A 13,201-nucleotide genomic window follows, 5' to 3' on the forward strand; every position below is an offset into this window, starting at 1 on the left:
TGACTTGAACTCAACTTAGATCTATTTGAACTCTGGTCTTTCACCTGAACTCTGTTCTTTGGATTTGACTTGAACTCAACTTAGATCTATTTGAACTCTGGTCTTTCACCTGAACTCTGTTCTTTGGATTTGACTTGAAGTCAACTTAGATCTATTTGAACTCTGGTCTTTCACCTGAACTCGTTTCTTTCACCTGAACTTGTATCTTTGGATTGAGAGAAGAGAAAGATGTTCCGGAGGCCCCGTGACAGGGAGGCTGTTGTGTCCTTGGAGGCATCTGCCTCCTCCAAGAAGCCATGGACCCCACCTGATCGGAGGGGCGAGAAGTGGCGTCGCGTTCCATCCAAGCCCGTGGGCTTTCTCCCTGCTGCTTCCTACGAGCATCAGCCGCAGGTGAACATCGCCTTTGGCTTTCCATCCCTCCAGAGGACCGAGAAGACAGAGGAGGAAGCTGTGAGGAAGGAGCAGGTCCGGCCTGAGGAGAGCGTCAGCTGTGTCACGGACAACTTTCAAGCGTTCATAAGTCACGAGGAGATGGACACTGAGGAGAGCCTGCAGGAAACGGTTGAGCTCGTCTTCAAGAGGGCCGTGAAGAAACCAGACTCTGCTGCAGTCTTCGCCAATCTGTGTCAGCACCTCTCAACAGTAAGTGATGCATCTATGACTGGAAGCTACTTTTATCCTGTTTCTTACTTAGTTGAGAAGTTGATCTTTTGTTGCAGGTTGTAACATTCATTTAAAACTTTGATAAACAAGCTATGCTAACCCCTTCTAATGCACACCATGGGTCATATCTTTGAGATAAATGTATTATATCATTTAATATTCCAGGTATTCATTAAATATCCAGTTTTTGATTACCAGAAATATTGATCTTTATTTTTCCTTTATTACTTTATGAACAAACATATATTTTGTATTGTCCATATTATTCTTTCTCACTAGTAATGGATTGTGAAGAAACTCTTAATAATAATTTACATTTGTTTATAAGGTAAGAAAGGAAAAAAGAAAATAATGATTTGTGTTAATCAAAAACAAGATAACTAATGATTATCTGGAATATTAAATAAAGAAATAAATTGATTTCAGAGATATAGCAAAGAAACATTCATGCCATGCATGAAATAACATAGGAAATTAAAACAGGTCATTTTTGACCCATGTTGTGAATTCGAAAGGTAGCGATACAAAAAGTAATTTTTTTCAAATAGTAAGAAAGGAAAAATTTAAATAAGGATTTGTGATGATCATAAACAAGTTAATTGAGGAATACCTGAAATACTAAATGAATGAAAATAAATCGTCACTTTGGTTAATCAAATAATAAGTTAATTTAGAGTTGAGGATAAAAATCAGCACACACTGATCACTGTTGACTGCATTTGGTGTTTGCTGTATAAAGTGATTCTTTACACATAAATAATCACAATGTTTTCCTAAGTATGTGAGTTGCATTTGTGTTAATATTTCCTTATGGTTTTCTTCTCTTCAGGTGGAATTCCAATCCTTGTCCGACTGGTCGGCCAGCGTCTCCTTCAGGTCCCTGCTGGTCAAGCACTGCCAGGCAGAGTTTAAGAAGAACTTTGACAGGGAGGACATTTCACGGAAGGGGGGGTCCTGCCTAGAGCCAGTCAGGGACGTGAGGGTTATTGATCGACTGAGGGAAGAGAAGAACAACGCCAAACCCTCCTGTCGCTCCATACATACCATCCGGTTTATTGGGGAGCTGTTCCTCTCCAAGGTTCTGGATGACAAAGCCATGCACTACTGCATCAGGAGGCTGCTGCAAAATGGTGACGGGCCGTCTCTCGAGAGCCTCTGTGAGCTCCTCCAGCTCATCCAGCAGGACCTGGAGGTGGTCACGTCCAAGGAGCTGATGGACTCGTACTATAACCAGCTGAAGTTCGTCGCAGAGAAAGGGAGGAGGGCACCAAGGCTCTCCCTTTTGTTGAAGGACACGGTGAAGGCAAGGAAGTGAGCAGGCTCCACCCCCCACAAACCAACCTCACTGATGGATGACCGAGGGCATCTCCTCAATCCACGCTGCTGGAGAACGCCGTTATTGTAAAGTTGTATTGTGTTGTATACCAAAGTACATGTGAATGTAAATACACTTGTGCTTTTTTCTATTCTAAATAAAGGATATGACATGATATTACACAAAGTGTGATTTTGGTTTGTGATGTCTTATCGCCGTAATATGTGCTTCTGAAAAACTGCTGCATCCAGTAATTATGAAGGAAGAGAAGGAAACATAACAAATCCTGATAACAGACTGATATTCATACATTTTCTGATAGTGCAGCTCCAAGTTGAGTTAATCTGATCATGTTGTCCTCCTCATTTGTTTACTTGAGAACTAAATAGAGGTTTTATTTAAGATGATATAACACATTTAAACTCTAACTTTACAAATTTCTCAAGTTGAAATCCAGATAATAAAGTTATTTTCAGGCTTTAACTCTTTATATAAAACTTCTATCCACTTTATAAATGATCTGTTCTGTTGTGCACGATAGGGGTTTGTTTTTTCTATCTCCCAATTTTTAAGAAAGTGAAAAACAACAAAAATTCTGCATCCGCCCCTGATCCAGATCTGCACCAAACTGGATTTTTCCTCAGGGCATGCTCCACCCCTCCACAACATTGTATGGAAATCTGTTAGACAGTTTTTGTGCACAACAACTTCTGGTGCTAAAAACAGGATTAGATTTTTTTCCTCTCTCAGCTTCATTAAGATGAACTAACTTAATTTCTTTGATAAAGTTTTGGTAATGTTGAGTCCATACAACTTGTTAAAAACAGTTATTAGTATTATGACTTCAGTCCTGAAGTTTAGTCCAATATGAGATCATTGCTGTTGTCAGGACATTAGATCTCCTCAAAAACTCGGACTGACACGTACGTCTGCACTTTTCACGGCTTCACTTCCCAAAAGCCTCTAAGGTGATGTAGTAAAATCAATTTATGAACCTTTTCAATAGATGTTTCCCAGGAGCATGTCAGCTGACGATGATCTTCATGTGTAAGGAAACAAAAACCATATGATTTATATATCTCTTTAGTGTTATTGTTCACCTTTGTGTCAACAATAATCATTATTATTTATGGGGTGTACTGTATGATGTTTGCACTAGCACACACTGATATACAACAACAAGTACAGTTTTATTTGAGAATAATGCCAGAGATCGAACCAGCGACCTTTTTCAATCAGTGAACGACCCGTTTTAACTCCTGAGCCACAGCCCTCCGTTTACTGCACATTAAGTTTTTCATTTTCATACTGGACAACTCTATGAGACACTCGATTGTGGTTGTGAAGATTCTCAGTCATCCAGGTCATGGTAAGTTCCAATAAAAACCAAAAACTCGACTTGGTTCTGTGTGTTGTTTAAAACATCTACTTCTACATCATGGATCCCTTTCACGTGGGAACAGTAGGTAGCAAATGAGAAAGTTTAATTACTTCACATGCATACTTACATGGATTTTGTCCTTCATCTGACTTCCTCCTTGGATATCAGTCATAATTATCAAAGCTGCTGGACGTCGCTCAAAAAAAAAAAACGATATAACTAAGGGTAATAATTAGCTTCTAGCACAGACGACCTACAGAGTTGTAATTTGAATTTAAATACTTCAAGTCTGCAGGGATTTTTTTTCTCCTCCTCCAACATTTTTCTTCCGATTTACCTGAAAAGATGAGGAAACATTTGGAACGTGACACTCGTGCCTCAATATGATCAATCCCATGAGACGCCACGGCCTGGTTCAGGTTGCCCAGTCTGACGTAGATGTACCACTTCACAGAGCGCTGCCTGTACCGGGTGATCTGATTCCCCGGGACAGAGGGTGACCTCATGTGATTGAACACCAACGCGGGTATCTCTGGTTACCGTCGTCGTAGCAACGAACGCTAGCGCTCCATGTCCAGACAGACTGGTTTGATGATGACAGACTGGTTTGATGATGACAGACTGGTTTGGACAGTTAATCCCATCCTATCCTAGCCGAATTCTCTCTCTCTCTCGCACACACAGCCTCATCCTTCTCTCTCAATCTGCTTCTAACCCCTTGCTGCCGTTTAATTCTTTCCGTCACGACTCCTCTGTGATTGTCCTTTTCCAGCCAGGCTTATTAAAATATGCTTGACGATGAAAGAAAACAAACACCGAGCATAATTTTTGCTCTCTGTGCCAGTGTTTATTTCACTGCCAGTACACGCAGGGTGAGGAGGCTAGTGTTTATCATCTCCACTGATTCCTCCCATGGGATGTGTGAAGACATTCAACACTTTTTTTAAAGGGAGATTAGAAAATTTAATGTTTTTTAAAAAGCACAATCTTATCCTCACACTTTACTAAAGGCTCCAGATAAGACCGTCATTTCTTTTTCACATTTTCATCAATGAGCTGTGATGGTGTATTAGAGCCAAAGTACGTATAAGAAAAGGAGGTAGGAGTTAGGTGAGGACTGATGGAAAGGTGTCTGTGTGTATTATGGACAACCTGCTATATGCAACATGGGGACACAGAGGCCGAAGGTAAGGGGGGAGGGGGGGGGGGGGGCATTCAGATCTCCTCAGTTCGTTTCTACAAGCAGCTCATTACCTTCTTTTGGAACACCTGATTGCTTTGCTAAACTTACGATGTTACCTTATAAAAACATTAACTTAAATAAATACCAACAGCTACACTGTGGCAGCCCTTACATTTCAACTACACAACTAAGCTTCAAAAACCTATACGTTTAAAACAGGATTACATTTGGTGAGAGTATTTTTCTTAATGGACATATTTGACTAGTTGACGCTCAGCCTTAAGCAAGCGGGCGCACCATAAACAAAGGCTTGAGATCTCCCCACTCTTTCTCCATGTTACGCTGACGCTGTCTTATCAATAAAGGTGAAATGTCCCAAAATATCTTTCATAAAAGGGATACAATTTGTCCTGAGCACAACAGTGTGACACGTTTTTATGGTTTTGTTCACGGCTCTTGGTTAAGGTCAGCAGAAGATAGAGATCTGGTTTTATTACAGAAGAACATTCGCGATGTTGTGACTCCACGATCCTTTCTCTGCGAATCCACTGCCATTAACAATGTACCCTTTTTACATTGGAACAGTTCCTTCTGATCATAATCCACCTGCATCTCCTATAACACATATTTGGTGCTGTAGTTCAGTTGTGTATAACATAATTTCTAACTTGTGCTGGAAATGCGCTCATATATGCTCACAAACAAAGTAATGGTACTATGGTGATGCTACTTTAGGGAATCACCAAAGTTATCACAGTTGATCCCAATGGGAACATTTGGGCATCAAATTTAATGGAAATCTCCAGAATGGTTGTTGAGGCTATTGACTTTAACCCAAAATGTCACCCTTAGTGGTGCCAGAGGAAAAGTCATCGTGTCGCCAAAGCAATCGAGCTGAATCCTGAGGGAACCACAACTGTCTGAACCAAATTCTTATGGCAATTTATCTAAAATATTCAAGTCAGAAGTGATCCAGCCACCAGCGGAAAATGAGCTCTGCCGCTAACGCTCGAGACAATATCTGTGAAATTCACTCCCACGTCTTTCATCACTGGCTCTGTCTTTTCCTGCTGAACTCTCTCATCTTATACACAGAGTTTCATGAGACTGTACCTGGATGGTAGAGAGCACTGTGTGGTCAGACCAGGCACAGCTGCTGTTTACGATCTCCTGTTGTTATTCCTGCTCCATTAGGACACCACAGAGCAGCTGAGGGAAACAACAAAGGCGCACAGACAAAGACACACACACACACACACACACACACCCACACACACACACACACACAGACAAACACACATGCATTCACATTGTCAGAACCCTGATTGATTTGAAACCTGGCATCTTCACAGCACCTGTTTAAACCTATAACAATGCAACTAATATCCCTTCATAAGTAATAACATCTTTCAGATTCTCAGTTCCATCCAGGATTATATCGCCTGTGAAGAGGCTGGGACGTTGTTCCCATAATGGAGTCATCTGCTTGAAAATAAAACACCAGTTTGATGCTAAATATAGCCCAGGAACAATGACTGCATTGATGGAATAGGATTCCCGCAAGGGTCAATAATCTAAGAGTCAAATAACCTCTTCTTAGAATGACTGTTTTTCACTTTTTTGTACTAGTTTTCTCAAACTTAACACCAACTGCTTCAATGGAGATACAGAAGCTGAGATAGCAGAGAGTATAAGAGTAGCCTACGTGTTATTTGATTGGTTTTAAAATGCACTGGAGATGTGTCGTCCATTTTCATTTACAATCTGTGGTCCTGTGGTCTAAAGCCTTCTTGGATTTGGATTCACTGTTTGTGATGTTTATTATCATCCCAGACACCTCACATCTGTCAACACTCTGATCTCACGCTAATATGTGGTTAGTGTTTAAAACAAAACCCCCAAAATCTGTATATACTCAAGTTCTGTGGTTTGAATACACATATTATTAAACTGGGAAGAAGTGTCCCAGTAGTTTTCACAAGTCTTAAAATTGTGTGTTATTACTGAAAATATCCATATGGTATCAACACAAAGACCTCACCAGGAAAAATTATTTCATTTACGAGGTTTATTTCCAACAAATCAAACCTAACACCCTTTTCGGCCTCAAGCAGCAGCACATGGTGAGCCCATGTGACCTTATCCATGTGACCCCCTCTCTCTCTCTCTCTCTCTCTCTCTCTCTCTCTCTCTCTCTCTCTCTCTCTCTCTCTCTGTGTGTGTGTGTGTGTGTGTGTGTGTGTGTGTGTGTGTGTCTGTGGAGCACATCTGCTTCGCTACAAGCTTGATGCCACACAACATATCTTATACACTCATGTGACATAGACATACACTGCTCGGTGCTGCAAATGCTCAGACACGCACACAAAAAAAAATTCCCTCAGATGCACACACACACACAGATGCATACACACACACACACACACATACACACAGTCTTTGCGGGCTAGAAACCCTCATGTGACGCTGATCACATGACCAGCTTTCACTTCTCTGTGAAGCTCTCCACTCAAAGCCATGTCTGTGAATGACAAACGTTCGCCCTCCGCTCGCGCTCGGTGTTTAAAAACAAACGTGAAGTTAACTCGGGAATTACAGCGTCGCCTTGGAAACCAGCCAATGACCATTTGCAAAACATAATTTGACGAGCTAATTATCATCCCCCTTAAAGAGGCCAAAAGTCATCATGTCTCATCTCCACTCCACTAGTCAGGTGTGAGGAGGAATGTCACAGCAGCGTTTCAAATATAGGCACAGAGCCACAGCGGCGTATTGTAAAGACAAACACGCCTAACATGCAAAGCAGTGGGGAGCGTACAGGAACACACTCCTCACCTGCTGCCTGACGTTGTGAAATGCTATATTTAGTGGTGCAGACTCACTTGCGACAGGAGCTTAAAGAGTCATGAAGAGGAGCGGTGGATTAGAGTACGGCTGTTTGAATCAAGAGGAAATATTAAAGAGGAAAAGAAACAAAAAGTCCCAGTTTGTTTTATATCTTTAACAAATGGAGGATATCACACATCCGAGGCATATGATCTGATTCATGTTATGTATGCCCAAAATAAACCTTATAAAACCCACATGAACCCTCACCCACAGATCAGAACAATTGGATCCCCTGGAGGGACACTATGATAGGTGGTTATTGTTTATTGAATGACGGTGAAACAACCAATGACAGTGGCCCCTCTATAGTTGATTTAGTTAAGCACATGTGGGTGCTCAGCGGTTGTGATCTAGTGTTAGATCTTGTTAGATTAGGAATGATGTTACTGATTTGATACATTTTCCATTTGCATTATCTATAAGAAGATACCAACATCACGTCACAGTTACCCTCTGTTCCACTAGCTCCTGTAACACAATGCGATCTCTCAGATTTCTGACGTTGGTCTTTCTCCATCCATCATCTATCGCTTATCTTTTTTAGGGTCACAAGGAGGGGGGGATGGAGCCTATCACAGCTGACATTGGATGAGAGGGTCGCCAGCATATCATATCACATTGGTCAATTCACAGTCCATGTCTTTGGACGGGAGAACATCCAGACTATGCACAGAAAGACCCCAGGCGAACTGGGATTTATAATGTAGTGTTAATCATTGCATCACAACCCCATTGGTCTTTCTGTAGAAGTGGAATGTGGTCTAAGATTCAGGAATGCAGCCGTCCGAGTTAAACAATGATGGTGTCCCTTTACTTGCCAACGGATTTGCTTGTGATATCAACTGCATGTTCGAAGAATTGTTTGTCAGAGGAAGCTGAAAATCTAAATATTGAGATAACAAAAATGTTGGATGTTTAAATTCATTTAGTGTTTCAAACCTTCTGTGACGATGGTGAGGATGAAGATAAGGGTGCTGTTGTACTGTGTTGCTTTCCTCAGAGAGGTGTTTCCTTATTTACTCTTTTTGATATGGGTGGATATAGGGTGGACAAAATAATAGAAACACCGGATGTCCTGCACCACAAACTGTGGCCTAAAAAATTCTCATAAAATTGAATCAACACCTGTTTGAATAAGAACTGATCATTATTAACTTTACAGAATCATTAAAGATCTTGTACACACTTTCTGAGATCGGTGCCTTAACACCAGATATCAACGCTTGACATTTCCGTCACATACTCATTTATTTCATGGTCAGACAGTATCACAAAACCTTCATCTCGTCCCCACACTGCATCATTTCATATTGACAAAAAGACCGTGATTTGCAACAACATGCAGGGAAAAGTAGGTCATAGAGTAGCTCACACCTGCACAGTGCTGCAACAAGAGCAACCAAATATTTAAATAACCTCTGAGCTCCTCCACACAGTCGCTGCTAATTACAGTGCGATCTTTGTGTGGGAAAATCCTTTGGTCAGGAGGCAGCACACGGCTCGTCCACACTGTAGGATCAAGCCGAGCACATGACAGGATGTATGGCTGAAGGGGTAGTGTGTGTGTGTGTGCGTGTGTGTGTGTGTGTGTGTGTGTCTGTGTGTGTGTACTGTGGTTGACACTGCCCTTGTGAGCATCCTCTCAGCACTTTTTGAGGATGTGAAGAATGAAAGAAAAGGGATCACTGCTTATCTCAGGACCTCGGGGGGTCTTCTTGTCCCTCTCCTCCTCCTCTGTTCTTTCCTACCCAATCCTCTCCATGCATTCTTATTATGGCCCGTTTGGTTACGTGAAGACAAACGTACCTAAAAGGGCTCTACCTGGAATCCCTTGTCTTACTGGGCAGGCGGAATAAGTAAAGGCTGCCCTGGGCTCCGTATGGATAATGTCATTTGCTGAATATGTATGTGGATTAGCAGCTTATGATGGAGGGAGGAGAGGAGACTAAATGAAGGACGACAAGATGGCAGCACAGAGAGAAAGGCGAGGTAAGGGAAGTGCACCTCCGCAGCTGCATGTGTCCGACCCAGCAAGACCTAATTGAGTGAGACAGCTAACTTCCAGGGATTCAGCTGATGAAGCTTTTCGCTCTCAGGACTGCTGGCTGGACACAAACAAACTCAGCGGTGGAGCAGCAGAGGAGCGGAGACGAAGACAGAGCAGAGAGAGAGGGAGAGAGAGAGAGGGAGAGGGGGATTCACTGTGTTTTGTTAACATGTCGACCCACAGTCAACCTCCCCCCTACACACACACACGCACACACACACGCACACACACCACCACCACCACCACGATAACTGAGTGGAGACAAAGTGCTGATAGTGCTGTTCCCATTACAGGGCTGTGTGAAGGCACATGCATGGGTGGCTGGAGCTGTGAGGATAATGTGGCATGCTAGGCAGTAGACAGTCCTGCTGGTGGTGCAGAGGAATGTTGTCTGACCCTGTTTGGGCTGCGTCCTTGAAGACTTGCCCCAGCGTGAGCTTACATGATCTAACCCGGTGTGTGGCCCCGATGCAAATCCAACATCTCCCACAATCACCTCAGATCAGTGCGGCGCATGCGGCCCTCGAACCTAATTCAGGCTTCGACAGCAGCGTGCAGGCCGATTATAGCCTCCGCCTGGTGCTTTCTCAGGAAGGCTACCCTGCGCTTCTCAACCCCTCCCTCCCCTCCTCCCGTCAAGGCTCTCCCAATCCCTGCCTCCCTCTCAGCAACGCTGCTGCGTGTTCATGGGAGCCATAAATAGCACCAGGGAGGCTGCAGAGGGAGATCTGCAGATGAGAGGTGCACGACCCTGAGATTACACCTGCTACTGCAGCCGAGCAGCCGCAATCGGCTCTGAGGTTCCTGGATTATACACAGAGATGGGAAGGAAAGGAAAGGAAAGGAAAGGAAAGGAAAGGAAAGGAAAGGAAAGGAAAGGAAAGGAAATGAAAGGAAAGGAAGGGAAAGGGAATGGCAGGAAATGAAGGAAATGAAAGGAATGGAAATGAGAGGAAAGAGAATGGCAGGAGAGGGAAGGGGAAAAATCTAAGGAAAGGAATGGAATGGAAAAAAGGAAAGTAAATAGGAAAAGAAATGGAATGCAATGCAAGGTGGCAACGAAAGCAAGGAAAGGGAAGGAGGAAAAACGAATGAGAGGAAGGTGGCAGAGAGGACAAGATGGGATTAGAAATGCTCCATCATATCTGGCGATGACTCTCTATCGAGGTTCTCTCAAGCCTCTCGGTAGATATTACACTGATATTTCATCACAGCACACTACAGTAGATTCGATTTCTGTCCTTAAATCCCTTTTCTTACTTGAGCATGAAATGTCCATGTTGTTAGCTGGGAAGCAATAATCTGCCTCCTGGTGAAAGCCACGATCAGGCAGCTTTATGAAACGAGTGAAAGAGAGCGAGAGGAGAGGGAAGAGAGGAGGGGGCAGAAACTGTTGAGGAAAGAGTGAGTGAGCGAGCGAGCATTGGAAACCATTAAGCAAGGCTGGTTTAATTTGAACTGCCGTGAAGGGTCTTTATTTTTTATTATAAGAAGAAGCCAATTTGTTTGGAACAAGACATTTTTAGGGGAATAAAATCTAATGAAAACTTCTCTTTGTGAGGCTGGACTTTAATGTGACAGCGATAACACCCGGTGCCAAACAAGATGAAAATCACAAGCGTTTGTGGAGTTGACAAGTTAGGAGGTTGGATTCAATACCACCGACGTGTTTATAGATTTAAAAATATTGTTATTATTTAATATAATTATTGCAAACACAGGTGACAGAGTCGTCTCGGTGCCAAATGTGTCACTCAAGCCCCCATTGATCTCAAGTAATGAAACGCTGAGAGAGATCACCGCAAGGCCCAGTAATTACAATGAAGAATAGCTCAATTAAACAGTGGGGAGACGGCAGCACTTTGGGGAATTGAGTGGAAGACAGAGTACATGTTCAGGCTGGAATATTGCTTTTATTATTTAAAAATAAAATATGAAGAACATTGCTTCATATGTAATCTGAAAATGATAATGTAACGAGATAATGAGATCATTGATAACAATAAAAGGCAAATCATTAATTCCTCTGTGTCTGAAAACAGCCTCTGTGAGAGGTGGGAGGGAAACAGAGAATCATAAATTGTCAAAGTTCATTATGTGACAGACAGAAATCTATGAAAACATATATATATATAATTTATTTTGGAAAATAAATCAATAGTTTTCTTTATGCTGTTCAAATCATCATCTGAAATTAACTGATTGTTTTGCTCAGAGGTCATACAAAGGTAAAGGTCAATGTGAGTTGACTTTGTAGGGAATCAAGATTGAACAGAAAGGCAGAAAAGTGAGTGAGAAATCACTTTTTACAATAACTAAAACAACCAGACGTCAGACAAGGCCAAATATGATACAGAAATGATACATGTCACAGAGCAACCTTCAAAATCATGTCAACAAAAGCAGGAATTAAAGAAAGACTAACTCAATTGAGGCTGTATAAACTATATGTTGAGCTCAACAAAGCCTGTATTTATAAGCAGCAGCGGAATTGAGAAAATGCTTCTGTGCAAAACATCCAAACCCGGACCAGAAATATGTGTAGCCTGAGGTGCAGGGTGCAGAATGTGGACTGACTACAGAGAAAACCTTGTGTGGTCAGATGTGGTACTGGTTTGAAGTGCATACAAACAATGGCGTCAGTCCACAGCGACGTTGCAACAATTTGGCGGGGCTGTAACAGTTTCCCCTAAGAGTGATCAGCTCCAGTCCGATGGTCTGTGGAGGGAACGTGAGGCTGTCGAACACAAGCAACAGATGCAATTATCATGCAAATTGTATTTTCCTAATTTCCCCTTCATTTGCATATTCTAAGGGTCCCAGGTGCATCTTTAATGCTCACGTCCATTCTTCACTGCAGGTTTATTATTAATGCTGAACAAAGAATGAACTTAAGGACTGATCGAGCGAGATCCCTGAGCGAGGACCAGTATAGACTCTAAGTCCTGTGGCTTGTCTCACCGCGTCGCTAAGAGTAGAAATGTAGTGCTTCATGAACAAAGTCATTTTCATAAGAAAGGGTGATAATTATACTGAGATGATCATTTACTGAATTCATCTTTTCATTTAGAAGCAAAAGCTGATTTATTAAATGAGTAAATTAGTTGTAAAGAATGTATAAGAGTGTGTTTTTTGTCATTTAATTTGTTTTATTTGCTTTATTGAAAGAATCATAAAAACACAAACAAATAAGTGCACACAAAACATACAAAATATACAAATTATGAGACAAAAAATAATCATGGAAAAAGGAATCCCAGCCCCTCCCCATCCCCCAGATTCAGGCCACAGACCCCTGCAGAGCTTCACAGCAAAAGGCCCGTGAGGACCAAGCCTCAATAAATAATTCCTTTGCCCCACAACCTCAAGCAGTTGACAACCCTACGTACACAGCATCCAGGTACTTCATTCACCAGGCATGAAGAGGGAAGGAGTCAGGAGGGCTCTGAGCTCAGCTAACAGTGATCACTTTTTAGTTAATTTGCCCAAATGTGAAAAGTTATTTAGAATGAGTGTAACCTTTGGAGTTAGAGGGGACTGTCTTCCAGAATACAAACAAATAATAGGGACTTTTATTACATTTGAATTTAAAACTGTAGAATTATATGGCAGGAGCAGATATAAGATATAAACATCAAGGTTTCACTAAGACTACGAGATTCTGACCCATAAAATCAATCTTACATTTCACTCTGATTCAGCTACATTTCTGTGAAAGTT

At 42.0% G+C, this 13,201-nt stretch overlaps 1 protein-coding gene across 1 annotated transcript in view; it reads left to right on the forward strand.

The window, feature by feature from the left end:
- The first annotated feature begins 228 nt into the window (after window positions 1-228).
- adad2 (adenosine deaminase domain containing 2) overlaps window positions 229-13,201 on the forward strand; it is a 33,720-nt gene continuing 20,747 nt past the window's right edge. The window contains exons 1-2 of the mRNA XM_053442063.1: window positions 229-645; window positions 1,568-1,823. Coding sequence (XP_053298038.1) covers window positions 229-645; window positions 1,568-1,823 — 673 coding nt within the window. The remainder of the gene's footprint in view (window positions 646-1,567; window positions 1,824-13,201) is intronic.

Source organism: Pleuronectes platessa, chromosome 15, assembly GCF_947347685.1.
Source record: "Pleuronectes platessa chromosome 15, fPlePla1.1, whole genome shotgun sequence".
In the NCBI taxonomy this organism is placed as follows: Eukaryota; Metazoa; Chordata; class Actinopteri; order Pleuronectiformes; family Pleuronectidae; genus Pleuronectes; species Pleuronectes platessa.